The following is a 19,590-nucleotide window of genomic DNA, read 5'->3' on the forward strand; positions in this document are numbered from 1 at the left end:
ACTATCTTTCGTACTGTCATGTATGGTTTAGCAAAAGATTTGCGTGATATTAACATTTGTTTATATACAATAAATACTTATTACCAAATTGATTGCAAACTCTGGCTTAACAAGAATTAATTTTTACACTAAACATAAATTGACAACTGTTGCTGCTTATTTCATTTTCTGATGCCCTGTGTTCATTTTCAGTCTACTTGAGATGCACAGTGCAAAATGAAACATGAGTCTACTTGCAAATTCTCCTAGATAACTCACCTTAGCCTTCAAGGTCCAAGGATGTGGAAGAGAAGTGTGCAGTTTGCTGATTGCTCTCAGTGAAGTCTCTAAAGTATACTTCTTTTTCATCTGTTTCATTTTGGAAAGAAGCCATTCAATAAATCTTGATAGGGTAGTAAACCTTCTAAAATTTCAGTTTGCAACCCCCCCCCTTGAGTGTGTCTTCTACTGTAGATTTTCTCCTTCAATCAGTGTTTTTCCAGTCCAATGCTGTTTGTTATTGCAGTTTACTCTTTTTTCCAAAGTATATTTTTGAGTTATTAAGAATGAAAACAACAACCACATATGTTCAAGTTTCCTAAAGAAAAAGATTCTCCTTCATTCAGTTCAATTACTAAACATTTCAAATAAAATAATTTTTAATACCCATAGTTTGCCACGGAAACTACTAAATTGGAGAAAATGCCTATGGAAATGCATGACACATCTTTAAAAGTGCTAATATACTGTTATGTCAGTACAGTATGTGAAATGAGTTCACCTGATATATAATAAATCATTAGTGGACCAAGCCAGTGACCTGTTAAAAACTGATCTGTGTTCCTTGAGGTCATAATAGTGTACTGCTAAAGTGACTCCGGTACTAAATTTTGATCCTTTAAACAAGTTGCTGTCTGTGATTTTGTTTTCTCCTCTGCAAATTCATCTTCTTTTTGTTTTTAAGTAATACAACTCACTAATTGCAACAAATAATATGAATTGCATGATGTGTTATAACTCCTAACAAAATATTCTGCCAAAATTTTGCATATCTTACCTGCATAGGACTAGAATTTAAGTACAAATAAATGGACACATAGAATACACAATATTGCTTTATGAGTCATATCATAAATAAAGCCATTATAGAGATGAGTTGAAATCCTAATATCCCTTTTTTAATGCCAGACCTGGGACTTAAACTCAGGCCTGGGTACTGTTTTTGGGTTTTTCTCAAGGATAGAATTCTACCACTTGAGCCACAGTGCCACTTCCAGCTTTTTTCTGTGTATGTGGTACCAAGGAATCAAACCTAGGACTTCATGAAGGCCAGGCCAGCACTCTACCACTAGTCTGTCACACTACCACTCCCGGTCCCTAATCCCTAATATCCTTTTACATTGGCTGGCCACTTCCATATTGGATGAGCAGTTGAGTACCTTTATATTGTCAGCTCATTACCCACTATTTCTACAAATCAAGACTCTCTTAAATGTTGTCTGAATAGTTAATGGGTGTTTTCCTGGCAAAAGATGGTAGTTTCAGGTACATCTGAGACCCTACTTCTTCAGCTGCACTTTTTTTTTTGGTGGCCTTTTAGGACTAGGTGTTAATTTTTCATTTCCCTCCATCTTGACTATCAAAGCATGTTCTTGCAAGGATACCAAGTGATATCATTCATAGTAAGTGGGAAAATTTTTCCAGTCTTACCTTGGAGCTGATGAGTTTTCTTTTTTAGTTAGCCTATGTTTTCTACTTGCTGAACTAGCATATTCAAAAAGAATATCAGAGCCAGGTGCAGTGGCTCACACCTATAATCCTAGCTACTCAGGAGGCTGAGATCTGAAGATAGTGGTTCAAAGACAGCCTGGGCATGAAAGTCCATGAGACTCTTATCTCCAATTAACCACCAGAAAACCAGAAGTGGCGCTGTGGCTTAGGGGGTAGGGCACTAGCCTTGAGCTAAAGAGCTCAGGGACAGTGCCCAGACCCAGATTTCAAGTCCTATGACCCTCCTCCCTCCAAAAAGGAAAAGAATAACAGGAAGATGTTGTTGTTGAAGGCTATGGGATCTCCGCAGGCCAGAGAAATAAATGAACCCATCTCTCTCAAGATTCCTTTTTTTCTTTTCTTTTCTTTTTTTGTGGGTAATGGAGCTTGAATTCAGCCTGGGCCCTGTCCTTGAGCTCTTCAACTCAAGGCTACAAGCCCCACTTCCTATTTTCTAGTGGTTAATTAGAGATAATTGTTGCAGGTCCTTTTGCGCCCAGGCTGGCTTTGAACCTTGATTCTCAGATCTCAGTCTCCTGAGTAGCTAGGATTACAGGCATGAGCTACTATGTCCAGCTCTCTCAAGATTTCTGAAGAGGACATTTTATATTTTAATAGAGCATCTCTTGACTAGAAGCTATAAGAGCCTTGATAACAAGATGCTATTTCTTCTGTATGTGGAATATAGCCCTCTTGTCCTCAGGATTTCTTCACTGTCTTACATCCTTGTGTATCTCACATTGTTTATATCTGTCAATATTGTATGAGACATCAGAACTGAGGCAAATGTGTTTAAATATAAGCCCACTGCATGTTATTGTAGACTAACACATTTTGCTGTTTATTGTGCCACCTCTGGGGCTTGAATACAGGAACTGTCCCTGAGATATTTTGCTCAAGGCTAGCACTCTACCACTTGGCCCATAGCTCCACTTCTGGCTTTTTGGTGGCTAATCAGAATCTCACAGGCTTTTCTATCAGGGCTGGCCGAAACTGTGATCCTCAGATCTCAGCCTCCTGAGTAGTTAAGAATTACTTGCATGAGCTATTGGTACACTAACATGTTTTATGAAAAGTAACTTTTTCAAATCAAAAACTTTAATGAGAGAAGTTTTGTTGAATATTTTTATTGATGTTTTTAAACATCTGACTTAATGAAAAACAGCTGGATTCTTGTATCTTTTTCTGCATTTAGTCTGTTGTGATATCTGTTTTGCCTGATGTGTTTGCAGAAAATTGGGCCTTACATATGTAGTGGAGAAAAGAATTATTTTAATATTCTATTGAGGTAATTGTGGAAATTCTTCTCTTGCTATATTTAAATGTGTAAGATATTACAAGTGGTTGTGTCTTAAGGGTTTCTTACATGGAAAACTGAAACAGAATGAAGGACTTATAGCCTTTCAAGTTAGAACACATTATTCTATCTTATTCTGAATGGATCTTTTACCCACATGTGAGTTTGTAATCCCATACATTTGTCCTTTGGATAATACTGGTAAATGTGTCATATCTTTCAGATATTGGCATATTACATTGTGTGATAGTAGAATTATGCCAGCTAACATTTCTACCAGTCTTATCACAAGGCATTTGAATACTGTGAAGCCTTAAGCTCACTGTGACAAATTCAGGTTCTTCAAAATTCTAATTTTCATTGACAAGCTCTAATTTTATTATTGATAATGAATGCTATAAGTTATATTTTTGAAGTGATTACCTTTATTTTAACAATATTTCTGCCAAATACCCAAATCTGAAAAACTGTCATTTATCAGTCATTTGCTCAAGTAAAACAACATTCAATGAAAAGAGCAGTTTGTTCAGCTTACAGCTTAATCACACTGGAACCATCAAGTATAGGGAATACCTATGCATATCTCTTATGTTATCACACAGAATATTAAAACAATGCAAGTCAAAGGGTGAGATTTAGTAAAAGTTCACTGTCTACTGTTTTATTCAAGACCTTTTTGAATGAAAGAACTGAGTATTTTGCTATTATAATTTTGTTTAGCACTGGAAATGGTTAGCTGTGAGAAATAAACCAACTATATTGTGATATCTTTGCCATTATTTATGCTATGGCACCAGTAGAATAAAAAAGTATACACATACATATGTTTGCCACATTGTAGCTATTCCTTATCTTGACTTATCATTATGAGCATTTCAGCATGACCTCAGTCCAAACTTTGACCTTGGCTGCTATCTGTAGTTGGGCCTAATGTTGGCGCCCTCCTGGCATATTTCTGCCTATCATAGCATTCTGATGTGACGTATACTCAGCTCCCTGAGACATCCTGTAGCTCAGTCTGAGCTCTGAATCAACACATCCTTCTACTGAGTTTAGTTTTTCTTTCCTTTTTCTTTTCTTATTTTCCTGAGAATGACACTGCTGTTCCTTTGTTGTACTGTCAGTACTTAAAAAGATATTTTCTGAATGTGCATCTATTGTGTGAAATATGAGTGTTATAATCATATTTCTGCAATATGATTTCACTGATTTTCACCAAATGAAGAAACTTATTCCACTTTGTCTTGATTTTGAAATACAGAGGTGTTAACTGAGTGTGGTAGCTACTCAGGAGGCTGAGATCTAAGGACTGCAGTTCAAAGCCAGCCTGGGCACTAAAGAACGTGAGACTTATCTCCAATTAATCACTAAAAAATGAGAAGTGGGGCTTTGGCTCAAGAGGTAGGGTGGTAGTCTTAAGCTGAAGAGCATGCCAGAGTTCAAGCCCCATGACCCACCAAATATTTATGTAGACAGAGAGGGGAGGAGTGAAGGAGAAAGGGCGATATATATATATAGAGAGAGAGGTGTTTTGTAAAGACTTATGGGTAGAAATTGAAGCATTTAACATGTGAGATTTGTCTAGAGCAGGAACATTCCAGGTGTGATTGTTTCAATTAAAAGATCTCTGACTTTATAAAATGATTTACTTTTTCAAGCTTTATTGTATTTTTTATCTTTATAAAATTGTTCATAATCTTTAGCTACATGTGCAATGTATTTCTCCCATTTGTGGAAGCCAATAAATTATATTGTAGATAAAAAGTGTTTTCAAAATAATCATAATTTAAGACTTTGGTAGTTGGACATTCAATTGTTTTTTTCCATATATTGTTGCATTATTTTAGTCTGAAATTATATGCTTATGATTTATATAAGTACTTTTTTTTAGCATGAGTGCTTTGCTGTAATAATAAAATATATTTTCTAACTGTACATGTAATTGATAGCAAATGAAAAAAAAGAAGAAATCTTTTTATATTACCCAAACATGACATCAAATAAACTTGTATTGCTCAAAAAATAAGATCCTTAATTTGATAGTGTTTTTATTTAATTCATAATCTGAGGCTAATATTGTTGCTTAGATATATTTTAACCCAGTTATTATCTAATAACAATGTATATTTTGGCTTGTCATGCCAGTGTGCAGGTTTTACTCCAAGAATTTCCATTTGTGTGTGTGTGTGTATGTGTGTGTGTGTGTGTGTGTGTGTGTGTGTGTGTGTGTGTGTATTGTTCCAGGTCCTTGGACTCAAAGCCTGGGAGCTCTTTCTGAGCTTTTGTGCCACTTGAGTCACACCTCTACTGGCTCTCTTGGTTAAGAGTCTTACAGATTTCCATGATGAGGTTAAATGAAAGGATCTCCAGGGTATGGAAACAAGAGCTTTGTATTGTGTGATTGTTGTTCTTAATGTACTATGTTATTTCTCTTCCCTTTTGTTGCCCTTTGGTTAATCTCATATTGTTACAGTATCTAACTGTGTTACTTGGCATATTGTATATATGTTTATTTGTTTATTTGAAATAGGAAAGGGCAGGGGGAAAATGAAATGATTGGGAGGGGTTTTGGGGGAGGGAAATGGGGACAAAAGCATGAGAAGGTGTATCAATGTGTGAGAAGCAATACACCTACTATCTGGCGAATATAATTGTAACCCCTCTATACATTACAATAAAAATTGAATATTGAATAAAGCACAATTGCTTGTTCGCGGATACTGGAGTTTTTATATAAAGGAGGCTCACCTTTGTCTTTTCATTTGAGAACATGGATTGTGTTTACACATACCAGAAGAGTTATAGGCATTTTGCCCTGCAAGTGACATAAAGCAAATAAAATGCTTGCTAGTTGGAGCATAACTAAGTACTTGCCATTCTCTCTGAAAATCGTTTTTGATTAGTGGTCTCATGTATGAAAAGCTGATTTTGTTATTTGACATGATGTATATAAAGGTGTTGTAAATAAGCACTTATTATGTAATAATGTTGTTTCTATTGCCACATTTAGAAATTGATTCTGTGTTTTAAGCATGCTTACTCATAAACACAGTTTGGTTCTGGAAAAATGCACTCTGAAGAACTTTTAGGTAAATAGCTTTTTGTGAATTTAGATTCATTAGCAGGTCTTATTGTCTATCTGTATTTTCTGATACTAGTTTTCTGTTGGGTATGTGAATACTAGTGAAGAGAAGTAGTATTTGTCTCCAGTACTCATTTGTGAATGTATACAGGATGAGGTAGCATGAAGCCCTCTGAGGAGTAATCACAATCTTCCAGTTCTTTCTACTTCATATCATTTGTCACTGCTTATTGGGAATTAGTTTTAAAACTTTGCATTTAATGAGAACTTTAACAAATGTAAATATTTGATATGGATATTGTGAGGTCTGGCTTTTAACATATCCATTGCTCTCATAAAGATTGCAAAGAGAATATCAGTATTGATTTAGGAATGTTAAGAATCTGGGGTTGTGGCTCCCCGGAATCCTGCAGTATGGTTGTGGCTAGGGTTTTCTTCCAAATTCTTAAAAAATTTCAAAATGCTTCCATTGCAGCATTTTCACATGTAACATATACATTGTATTTTATACCCTTGCACACACTGTATGTGTACAGCTGTGAAAGATATTGGCATAGACTTGAAGATTATGAATAGGATACAGCTTTTGCCCACAGGTCCATAGCCTGGCAATGTCCTACCCTCCAGATGTTTGGCTGTGGTTAAAAGGGTTCCAAGAGTGTTTGTAAAAAAGATGCTTCTCTGGCATGGCTTTCCTTTGCCATCTGGTTTGGGACAGTGGCCTCACCCCCAATAGCAGATTTCCTTCTTTTATAGGGAGTGAATCAAATTCCTCAACCAGTGGATGAAAGATTTCAGCCACTCCCATGCACAGGGCCTCTGATGATTTCCATTTCACACTGATTATCAAGTACCAACTCACTGGACCTCGATTAGGGAAACTGGTGATCTTGTCTGTGCCATTAGTCAACAGTGTGAGCAAAAGTAGATTTTTTTTCTGGATCTCAGTGTCCTCATCTATGAAATGTGGCAATAAGATGAAAGGTTCTTTTGGACAAAACATTCTGTGATCGTTAGTTAGTAATGTTTTCACTACAAGGGTATGTTGTGGATAAGTACAAATTACAGCAATAAATGAGGTTTAGATTGCTATTTCTAGGTGTATTGTTTACCAAGTTTTAGAGCTCTCCAATGACATGATAAAGATATCTCACACAATTTATGTGACACTGTACATGCTAGGGTTTTGACCATGAGTTTGTCCTTGGGTGAGAATAAAATTGTTTAAAGATGATGTAAACTTAATAACACTTAGGTTCATTTTGTAGAGGAGCAAAATTTGTACTTTGTGTGTGGTAATAGATTCCTAGTGTGTGAGAGAGAGGCATTAGTACCAACTGGTGTTCTGTTGTCATGCTATGTTTGTTGTCTATTGACTCTGACATATTTGTTCAGCCTGAGAAGTGAGCTAGTTCTCACACTACTAGAAGAGTCCCTTCTTTGAATGTTATTTCTACAAATGCTAGCAGAAAGACTTGCCAGAAGACTTAGTTTGTTAATAGAGCTGACATCTCTTCTCTAGTTTCTCACTAAATTTTTTCTTTGAGTCTTTATTTAGGTGGTACTTTTCATTGCCTCTTGATATGACCTTTTGTTTAAAAGTACAGGTTCCTGTACCACCTGCCCCCATCCTGTTCTATAATAGGAATACTAATACTAATTATCATTTGATTTACTTACTACAATCAATTATTATCTGTCCCTTCCCACACTGAAGTTTCAACTTGGTTCTAATGGAAGGGACTGTGTCCCTTATTTTGTTCATAAACATTGAAAAAACTCACCACATAGTTGTTGCCTCAGTGGTTTCTATTGTCATGCTGTCCAAAGTATTTCTACATCTCCCATACTGACTGCTGCATCAAAAAGCCAGGTCATTGCACTAGGTATAAATGTGATAAAGTCTGCCTCCTAGATCTTTGTTCTCGTTGTCAAATATGCAGCAAATGCCAGAAATAGCTTTAGGTGCTGAGATATGAAAGTAAGTAAAAGAAATAAGGTTTCTGATTCATGGGTTTGTGTTCTAGTGGGAGGAAATGAAACAATAGTGATGAATAAATTGATTTGGATAGATGGTGGCTCATGGTTATGGTTCTAGCTACTCGGGAGACTGAGAGCTGGAGGACTGTGGTTCAGAGCCAGACCAGGCAGAAAAATACTGGAGACTCCAAAATAATAAGCAAAAATTTGGACTGGAGCTGTGGCTCAAAGTGTAGATCACCAACCAAGTATGCCAACAGTTCAAGCTCTACTACTGTAAAAATCCAACCAGATAAAATATAAATAGTCAAAGAAGGACATCTTATAATATTCCCCTTTATGATCCCAAGCAAGAATTTGCTTTAGACTAAGAGGTCAGTGGGGTTGTCTCTGAGCTTGAGTTCAGCTCAAACATTCCTCATTTAGAGACATTCCTGTCCTGTGCTTGCTGTGTTTCCTTTGGCAACTCCTATGATCCATCTGTAGCAATGACCTTTTTGTTGGAGAAATAAACCTAACAGTAGCAAACAGCAGTATCCCCAATGCTTTGAAGTTGAGAGACAGACAACCCCTTAACTATTCTTGTTGCTGCTATACTAAAGAGAAGTGTTATAAACAAGGATAGGCAGATATAGTTGATGAGGTATTTATCTTAGAGTTATACTGCTTTTATAAACACTGCTACTAGGACTCTTCTGCTATAAATAAAACTTTCCATTCTATGTCTCTATCTTGTCAGTGATGGAGTCATAAAATTATGTTCAAGTAAAAAAGCTACAGGTAGTGACTTTTATCTGTAGCATGCATTAAACCTCGTCCATTCATTAATACACACAAAAACGGGAGTCAAGCAAAGGGATATTTTTCTTTTTCTTTTTTGGAGTTAGTGTACAAAAATGTCAGCTTTGTAGCAGAAAGGAAGTTTGAGTTTAATTGCCTTATGTAAGCCAAGAGTTGTATGAATTTATAAAATTTATTCATAAATTTTATAAAAATTATTTATATAATTATAAAATTTGTAACTATAAAGTTTCCTCAAATTAATTTTCTGGCAGAATACTTTGTTGGGTTTTATAATGGATAAACTATCTAAAAAATTAATAGCTTTCCTCTTTGGAGAAATGACTACTTTTAGTTTTTGGCTATTTGTTTTGCATTCTTTTGGACCACACATACTTCTAAAAGATTGGACTTTGGACTATAAAGTTGCATTGGAAACAAATAATGAAAAAACATGATTTTTAAAGAATGAGGTATTTTTTCAAAAAATTTTTTTCTATAGACTTTTTACTTTCTTTGCCTGAAGATGCTGACTTTGGCCATCTCTTTGAGATTATATATATATATATATATATATATATATATATATATATATATATATGTTCTGCCACTTGAACCACAGCACCACTTCCAGCTTTTTCTATATATATGTGGTACTGAGGAATTGAACCCAGGTCCTCATGTATGCCAGGCACACACTCTACCACTAGGCCAAACTCCGGCCCTCAAATTTGTTTGAACCATTGTATTTTGATATTTATTAAATTGGTAATGATTTAATGGTTAAAAGTTTTTATACAGCCAGGCTTGGTGGTTCATGCCTGAAATCCTAGCTACTCAGAAGGCTGAGATCTTAGAATCATGGTTCAAAGCCAGCTTGGGCACTAAAGACCAAGAGACTCTTGTCTCCAATTAACAACTAGAAAACCAGAAGCGGTGCTGTAGCTCAAAGGGTGGAGTGGTAGCCTTGAGCTGAAGAGTTCAGGGACTGCGCCCAGGTCCAGAGTCCAGTCCCCGCGACTGATTAAAAAAATACTTTAAATACAGAGGACTGCTAAAATGGTGCATCAGCTTAATATATTTGAAAGTTTTGGTTAAAGTCTTTAATATTTGATATGCCTGCTATGGCACTAAGTTTAAAATTCTATTGTATTTAATTCCAAGGATATGTAAGGATTATACTTTTATATGTTTAAGATTAAATATTTAACTTATTCTTTGATCTATAGGAAAAGGGAATTTCCCCATTCTTATTGTGAGTCATTGTATGCTGTGATAACAGAGGTAGTATATTTGGAAAAATTAACTATTTTTTTTAGAAGAAAAGCTTCATTTGTCAATCTCAAAAATTCCTTCAAATTACATTAGGTTAATGGCTAGATAAAAAATATGAACCTTAGTAGAAAACTACTATAAAGCTGAATGAAAAATGACATAAAGTAATTGGCATTCTTTTTTTTTTTTTTTGCCAGTCCTAGAGCTTGAACTCAGGATCTGGGCACTGTCCTTGAGCTTTCTCAGGCTAGTGCTCTACCACTTGAGTTTAGCTTTTTCTGTGTATGTGGAATCTAATCCAGGTCTTTGTGCATGCTAGGCAAGTACTTTACCACTAAGCCACATTCCCAGCCTTACCATTATTTTTCAATGTACAGTGCCCTGTGAACAAGGAAGTGAAAAAAATGCTTTGATGTTTATTGTTTTGTTTTTTTTTTACTTGAAAAAAGGACTGTAATTATTGTTACCAAACCGTAGATTTTGAGGTAACAATAAAGAGTTCCCCAAGATTGTTGGTACTTTTGTATTGAAATTATTTTTCTATAGAGTTTTACATCTCAAGGAAACAACCCTTTTCTTTGGCTTAACCTCCATTTTTTCAGTTTACCTTCTTATGTGAGAAGGTGCTTTAGCTAGAGCATGAGTCACCCACTTTGACCTTATGAGGTTATCTGTGAATGCTTTTATTGGGGGAAAGAGTTTTTTTTTTTAGAATGAGAAAATAACATATTGACACAAAAATTCTCAGTATTTTTCTCAGTGAAAATAAAAGAATAATTCTTCTATTTTGTAGGAGATCTATACTTTGTTTATAACGTTTTAGGGTGTGCAATAATGTATGTTAATAGATGATAGACTGCAACTATTCAAATATTAAGCATATTTTGCTGTCTGTTGATGTACTATAATTCTGGAATTATTCTGAACTGCCATAGCCATTATTATTATCATCATTAGCAGAGATTTCTTTCACCAAGCTTCTCTAAATGAGGATTCAAAGTCCTAAAGGTCTCAAGGTTTCAGATGCTGTATTTCTAAGACTACAATGATTCTTCAAGTTTGCACAGTTCTGACTTCTAACCCTATTGCATCCTTGAAATATGGCCCTACAGTCTTAGTGTGAATTTTTAGAAGAGTGAAAAACGTTAGATCACATAGTCAGTTATACTCATAGATAATCCTTCATATATATATTTCTTATGCTGAGATTCAGCCTACCTATTCAGTTTATCTGCAGTTCTGTGTGTGTGTGTGTGTGTGTGTGTGTGTGTGTGTGTGTGTGTGTCTATGTGTATGTGTGAAACACAGAACATGTCAAGTCTTTCTTGAGATCATCTAAGGAAGGTCTTCTAGGGTCATTTAACTTTGATATGTTAATTTGGATGTTCAGTCAAAGAAAAGATGGTGATAAGAATTTGAATACCCATTACTTCTTTAATTTGTATGAGCAAAGAACATTATTTCCCAAAGTTAGGACAAAATGAGAGATATTGCTTTACTCCTGTTGTCTCAGTTTTGAGATAATAACTGTAATATGTTAACCTCTATCCTGAGAATGAATCCAAATTGTTTTTTTTTTTTCATAGAACGTGGTCTTCTACACAATCCAGACGCTTCCTCTGGTTTTCAACTGAAAATATAGTAAATAATATGCTCTAATCCTGGATGAACGCAAAAAATACTGGCATATTGAGAGGATGAATGTTTGTTTTCAATATAGTTTCTCCCTTAGAGAGAAATAACTACATATTTTTGCTTGTATCAGTGTTACAATTCTTATTTCTCCTTTTCCTTATACTTCTGACCTTAATCCTAATTTAGTCTAATTTGAGCAAGATGAATAATGTCATCACATACTGAATTATTCAACCCATTATGCTGTTGTTTAATATTTTCTAACATTTTACGATTTTATCATCATATTTTTACATAATTCTATTATTCCTAAGCACTTGATTTTTTTTACAGGTATTTTGCAGTTGACAGTTGTTTTTTGGATGTCTTTCTGTAGTTGATCAGAGTTTGATCAGAGCATATCTTGAAAGATTCTGGAGCTTTGAAGTTTGGTATTTATTTCATGTACACTTAAAAGCATGTGTTTTCTAATTTTGGTTGTTTTATATATGAAAATTATTCTTGTTTTCATAAATGTAATATAAGCTAATTGGGTTGTCTTTGGATTGTTTTAATCATTTTCGTCCTGTTTCTTGGGGAGGGGTGTGATTCTTATAATGTCAGCTTTATATGTATGTGTATGTAACATGCATGTCCATTTGGGAATTTCCTACACTGAAGCTATTGAGTATAGCAAGTTTAGAAGTTTTTCTTCTTATTAGAATACCTTTTCATTATAATGCAATGTCCTCCTTTCTCTTTAGTAGTATTCTCTCCTAGAATTTCCCTTTATCTGATATTTGAATAGCTATTCATCTAGAGTACAAAGTACATGTCTATACCTACTCAGTTTATCTATAGTTTGAAATTTACAGTTTTGTTACTTAATGCATTAGACGTTACTTTGAGTCCAGCAAGAAAACCCTTGTACCAATTACAGTTCTCAATTCTTTGGAAGCAGTTAATTAAACTTGTCTCAGCCCATGGTTCTCTGCTCAGCTCTTCTCCTGAACTTTCTACTTAGTTGCTCTATTTTGGGAAGGTGAAGGCATGTTTTGAGTCCAATTAAGACTGGTATATAACAACTTTTCTCCTCATTAATGCCTTTTTTAGCTTGATTCTTTCCTTTTAAGTATCAGTGCCACTCTGCTAGCCTCTGCTTAGACATTATTTTCAGAAATGGTGGTTTCTGCAGCCATGTGACTGCTTATTTAGATATTCTTATTTAGATATGCTTATTTAGATTCTGTCTGGCCTGTTGGCAGACATATCTTACCACCTTCCCCTACTTCATTAGAGAGCACCTGATTCTCTTCTGGTCCTCAGTAGAGGAAGGATGACCCAGAGGATTATCCTAAGAGTAGTTAAGTTTTTGTGCATGCACATTTTCATAATTCAACATCCAATTCCCAGTACCTCAAATGCACTCCCTGTTCTTAGCACTACAATGTTTTCCTGATGGTTCTCAGTCCCCAATTTTTACAATTTTAGGAACATATTGAGGCTATGCTCACTTTCTTCTCACATGTCTGAAGCACCACTGGTAGACATTAGACAAATAATGTAGAGACTTTCCCATTAGCGTTTTCTTGTGTCCTCCACGCTTTGACCTCCTTGTGGCTCACACTGTGTAAATTTATGAAGCCTCCAAACTCAATTAATGAGGCACAGCAACATGACAGTCTGCCTACAAAAAGAAAGTTACTGAATTCCCTGCCTGCAACTGTGTTTTATCAATATTAATCTAAAAAATGTACTTCTGTTATTTTGAAAATTCTAATTTTTGGCTTTGCTGTACATGAAATTCCTAACCTTAAGAAGTGGGTTTACTTTCCCACCCCTTGATTTCCTCATCAGTTAAGTGTATTAATGATTAATTTAGTAGGCTGTAGGAGGGTAGGTGAGTTAATTATATATGACAGTATCTGTCTGGCCAATAAAAACTGAGACAAATCAGCTACCAGTTTTAATGATTGAAAATAATGAAATTACATTTGTTTTGGATATGTTACCAAATTTGCAAAGGTAAAAGCTATCCCAAACTCCATTTTTCCATTAGCTTCCTGTGCATAGTTGCTATTTATTGTGTTCCAGTGGGTAAATATTCTAAGAAGCCAAGTGCAAGGTTGAACATTGTAATTGCTACCAATAAATGCAACCTTTTTTCTATTAAGTGTTCTCCCCATTTTGAGATGTTATTGCCATTCTTAGCAATTTTTTCTCTTCTTTAACCATAGATTGTTTGGAAATCCAGTTTTTCTTCTCTTTTGATTTTTGGCATAATCCCACAGCATTATAGTACAGGCCTTTCTAATTGAGTCCTTCAGAAAATATGGCAGATAGGAAATAATTGTTCTTTAACAGTTTGATTAATATAATATTTCCAAGGCTTAAGATCAAATATCACATCATCTGTTCACAGTGAAGATTATTTGTTACTACTAATAACAGTGCCTCTGTCAACATTCAATTAGCAAAGAATACTCAGTGACTGCAGTCTTCTTGTAGTGTGTCTCTTTTTACTTTCTTTTTCCAATTCATCCCTGCAAACTAGTTTATTTTAGTTTTAAAATTCCTGTACTATTTAACTTAACTGTGTATTACTTAAAAAATAGACAAGGTATTTCTAGAAGTCAAGAAAGCAGAATGTATAACATGTTATTTTTAATATATTAGTGATCCTAAGCGTATAAGCAATGACATTGAATAGCAAAGTAAGTATATATAGAGATTTTGAAATTAACATAATGAAACAATAAAATAACATAAAATAATAATAAGAGGCATACATATTAAATAAATTGGTGCAATATAAAAGTAAACTAGATGCCATGATCATGATAAAAATATGGTAAAGACTTACATGAGATTGTGTGAACGAAAACACATGTGTGAATATTTTTTTGATATTTGATTAGTTTGATTTCTGATGGTAATAAAGCCAAGTAAATGAAATGCAAAATGTTGACTGCAATGTAATGGTTGAAATTTTTACATGCATAAAAGAGTCAGAGTAAATTTATGGTCTTATGATGCCTGTAGGCTGCTAATATTGAATGTAGATTCTTAAAGTGATCTATGACACCCTGGGCAAATACCACAGGGATAAAATAGAGTTGGTATATACTTGCTTATTGATTTTTCTATCTTGGCTGTATAAAATATTAACCCTGTGAATACTTTCCTAAGCTGTCTGTTTTGGTTCAAGGTTAGATATTTGACCACTATGACCCCACACTTTTTTTTTCATTTTTGGAAAATGATTTTATTATAGAGTTTTTAATTAAAGAGGTTTTAAATCTGTTTTGATGCTGTGGAATAGGGAATTTACATGCTAGTGTTTATATGAAAATGTTGGTGGGGCCAAGAGTTTGGCCTAGTGACTGAGTGCTTGCCTAGCAAACATGAAGCTCTAGGTTGGATTCATCAGTACCACATACATAGAAAAAGTTGGAAATGGTGCTGTGACTCAAATGGTAGAATACTGGACTTGAGAAATCTCAGAGAGTACTCCGGGCCCTGAGTTGAAGCCCCTGGACTGGTAAAACAAAAAAACAAAAACAAACAAAAAATTGTGGTGTCATATGTGGCACTTATTTTTTGTTGGTCTTATGTATGATTCTGAACTTAGCAGACTGATTTTACTTGATATAGTTCTACATGCTTAAGTCCACTCTATGTTTTTTCCAGCCTGTGGTAGATTCCATAAGTATGTGTGAGGGCTGAATGCTGAGATGTGATAGCCCCATCTTCCTGCCTCTTTTTTTTCCATTCTTGTCACTAATCTGGTACTTTCCTGCTTTTATCTTTCTTCTTTAAAATTAAAATTCTGGTTTTCTTCTTTTTCTTACCTCTGAGTGGAGGTGGACTTTAGTTTATACTGTAATTGTTAGTGATCCTTGTTTATCTTTGTTCTAGGTGATAAAATCAGCCATTTTCTAACTGAGCACAAGTATAGAAATATTGCCTTTCTTTATGTAAAAATTCTAACAAAGCAAACTTTTTAAGGTCTATAAGCATGTTTTTATATAAAAATAGGTTTTTTGGTAAAACATGGTTTGAGTAAGCAGATTTCATCTATAGAATTTTAAGTTATCAAAAATAAACTCCATACGAGTTTATAAAACTTAAATGAATTGGGCTTTAACATATAAGCTATTTTTTTAACAAAGGAAATGATACAGAATGCCCAAGTAGATTTAGTGAAATGCATTGCTTGTAGCAGTGTTTTGTATACCCCAGAATCCTTTCTGTTTGGAGACTTACCTACTGTTTCTTTGTAGTTTATTGTCTTTCTGGTATAGAGTATGGCTATTATGAAGTGTTGTTACCTGATTATATTTTCACTGCCATCCTCTCCTGTGCCATAGAGTTAAAAGTTTTTCTAGTAAAACACTAGAATTTTCACAATATGCCTTGTACTAGAGGCAAATGAAATATTTTCCTTAGGATTGCCCTTTAGATACACTGTAGAAAAATTAATTTTTAAATATCGGAAGCCTACTTAAGGTGAAATCCTTCAGATTTTAAAGCCTGTCATTATATAAAGTTTGATGATTAGAAACCTGTGTGCTTTGGCCACATTTCAGTGATTTGTATATAGATGCCTTTAAAGGTTATTATTTAATAGAATTTCTTGCTTTTTATCAGGGGTCAAAGAGAAAATTATATGACAGTTTGCTTTCAGAAAATTGCCAGTTGCATTCTGTTAGTTATGCTAGTACTTAGACCAAATAGAGATACATGTGATAACGACTTAAAGAGTTTTATCGTGGAAGAGTTTTCACTGTCTTTTCATGAACTTGTATTTAATACTTTATTGATTTCCAGGTGCTTTATAGCTTAACAGTTTCAGGCTTTGAGGGCTAAGAATCACATAGCCAAACTGATTGGCTATTCTTGCAGAATCTTTCCAGTGCTTTCTTCATTCTTTGGTTATTCCCTTGTCCCATTGTTACAGCACATAATCAATTGAATGAGCAAGCCCTTTTCATTTTATACAATTTTAGAAGGAACAGTATTAAAAACGTGACAGTTAAAAAAAGTCCAAACCTATAAATTCCTTTAATCACTGATTTAATTAAGAGACTGCTTTTGGAATTCTGAACACAAAGTCCCCTGCTTGCTCCAGTGACACAGGGAACAGAAACAAACTAAGGCTGGAGCTCTTTGCTCTGCCTGTTATTGCAATTCCTGGAGTTGAGGATGCACACTGATCACAGAGCTTTAAAGAGCTAAAGGGATTTGCAGTCCCCTCCTCCTTCCTAGGTATATATTCTGCATGATAGCTATTGCAATCACTGATTTCTGCCTGCACGGACTTTTATCCTGCAATGGGGACTTCAGTCCCCAGTTTTAGAAAGCACCCTTAAGATCATTCATATACCATCTTCTTAGTATTATCTAAGTTGGAAGTTATTAAAAAACACATAAATATGCTTGCTTCTTAATTGTGAGATAATTCAATTTCCCAATACAATTTATTTCTCAGGAAAATTGATGAGCTAGGTATACTTTAAGTACAAGAAGATATAAATGCTACGTATTTATTCATATAGATAGAAGATTTGTTTTGGGGGTCAAAAATTTTTATCATTACTAGAGCATATTTTAATTAGAAAAATGATTTCTCTTAAAATGTCTTAGTTTTCAAAGCAAAAGACAGAATCATCAAACTTATTCGTTCTACCACAGGATCCTGGTTACTGGGTGAAGATTCATCACTTAGAATATACAGATGGAGGGATCCTGGACCCAGATGACATCTTGGCAGATGTTGTTGAAGATAAAGATAAGGTAGATGACTCTATAAATGTTCCTCTTTGTTTTCTTCCATACACCTGCATGTTTTCAAGGGATCCAAATTCTTAACAAACTCATGTGTCAATTATTATTAAAAGATACCATCTGTTCCAGTTTCACCTTGACAGCCCATAAATCAAAGTTCTTCATCAGATATTTGGGAAAAATTTTATCAGAGGTTTTGGAACCTCTTGTGGTAGCATAATTAGCAGACACTTCATTCCCAAGAGTTCTTAATATATCTCAATATAGCTCAAGGTTAGTGTTAACCTTTGAGGGTTTTATTGTTGCTGCTGGCTCTGTAGTTTATCCCTTCCCCAGCTAAATAGTCAACTTAATGCCTGAGGTTTAAACCTAATGAATACAGGAGGAAAAGATGTCTCAAGAAATATAGTGACAATTTTTTTTTCAAGTAGCCGGCAAAAAAAAAAAAAAACAAAAACTATCTTGAGATGGATGCCAAGTAGGTACCAGCAAGTCCCTGTGGCTCATACCTGAAATCGTAGCTACTCAGAAGGCTGAGATCTGAGGATTAGAGTTTGAAATCAGCATGGCAGGAAATTCCATGAGACTTTTATCTCCAATTAATCACCTCCACATCAAGAAGACCCCTGTAACTCAAGTGGTAGAGTGCTGGAGCAAAAAATCTCAGAGACAGTGCCGAGACCCTGAGTTTAAGCTACAGGATCATCACTATATAAGCACTAAGCTAATAAATTATCTAAGCACAGTATAAGTACTAAATAAGTAAACAACTAAACTAACTTGAATGGTTTTCAGGGCTGAAATAAAAAGAAAACATTAAATCAAGTATTTAAAAACTTGGACTATGTTTTGACATATACCTGGGAATTATTCCATTGTAAAACTTGTTTAGAATGGATTTTTCTTCAGAGATAAAGTATGGAAAGATGTAAACAACACCATGGCAATACTCTGGATTATAGTTGTAAAAATAAATCATTTATCACTACCTCTGTTTTGGATTCCTCTTTTTGACAGGTAATGAAGCTGGCAAAATTTAGTTAATTTCAAAGCATTATTGTTGTTTTCTGTACATTCTTAGAACTGTTGGTCATTGACTAGCATAATGGTAGCTGTGTTTCTCTGTGCTTTTGACATCTTAGGCTGTCATTTCAAATTGGACTGAATTATAAATAAATAAAATTTGGACTTTTACTTTTTTTCCCTAAAACCTTTCTAACTGTTCAAATTGACATGAAACTTAGCAGGCATGCTATACATTTATTTTTCATATTTTCTCCTAGAACTCAAATTTACTTTGATTTATATTATAATTAGCCATTTTAGGAAGGACTTATCTCCCTAAATAGATTGTTAGCTTCTAGAGGACAGGGAATCAGAAGCTTTTTTCTGTCTTTTGTACGTTGTGTTGAGAGATTCTGGTACAAATACTTTGTTCTTAAGGAATACTGACTAAATCAATGGGTGAGAAAGAAAGCCTAATTCTTTGCAGTTAACAAGTACTTCCTTTTAATGTACTTCTTTTTAAGTGAAAATAGCTTGTACGATTTTCCATCAAGATACTAGGGCAAAGCCTTTTCTATTCTTTTGTTTGTTTGTTTTTTCTATTTCACTTTCTGCTTATTCCTTATGACCTCCTTCTTTCTTTAAAATGATCTAATCATTTGAAGTACTAATGTCAATGAATTAAAATGAAAAGTTGAAAAGTGACCAATTAAGAAAAACCAAAACTTCATTACAGAATAGATAATTTCATGAATGGTGCCAAGGGAAATAATGTATCCAACAGAACTTTTCCTCTGTAGCAGTCTTTTAACTATCTTGAGAACACTTTGTTTCCTTAAAAATGAAATTCATGTGGGGCCACAAAAACAGCCTGATTATAGGTAATCTCTCTTTAAATGAGACTCTGTCACCATTATTAAGAAAGGTGACAAAGTGACATAATCAGTTAAAAAATCTCAAAGAGGAATTTTATATTTTGGATACAGCTCTGACCATCCCAGTCTCTTAATATATGTTAGTG

General features: G+C 34.5%; 1 protein-coding gene across 3 annotated transcripts in view; it reads left to right on the top strand.

Moving 5' to 3' along the window:
- The window catches only part of Pard3b (par-3 family cell polarity regulator beta), a 963,936-nt gene that overhangs the window by 104,299 nt on the left and 840,047 nt on the right, over positions 1–19,590 (top strand). For all 3 annotated transcript variants that reach the window (XM_090354671.1, XM_090354668.1, XM_090354669.1), the window contains exon 2: positions 17,472–17,573. In XM_090354671.1, the coding sequence (XP_090210797.1) occupies positions 17,472–17,573 (102 nt within the window). The remainder of the gene's footprint in view (positions 1–17,471; positions 17,574–19,590) is intronic.

The sequence above is a fragment of the Megascapheus bottae genome, chromosome 21 (genome assembly GCF_031878675.1).
Source record: "Megascapheus bottae isolate mThoBot1 chromosome 21, mThoBot2.hap1, whole genome shotgun sequence".
Taxonomy (NCBI): Eukaryota; Metazoa; Chordata; class Mammalia; order Rodentia; family Geomyidae; genus Megascapheus; species Megascapheus bottae.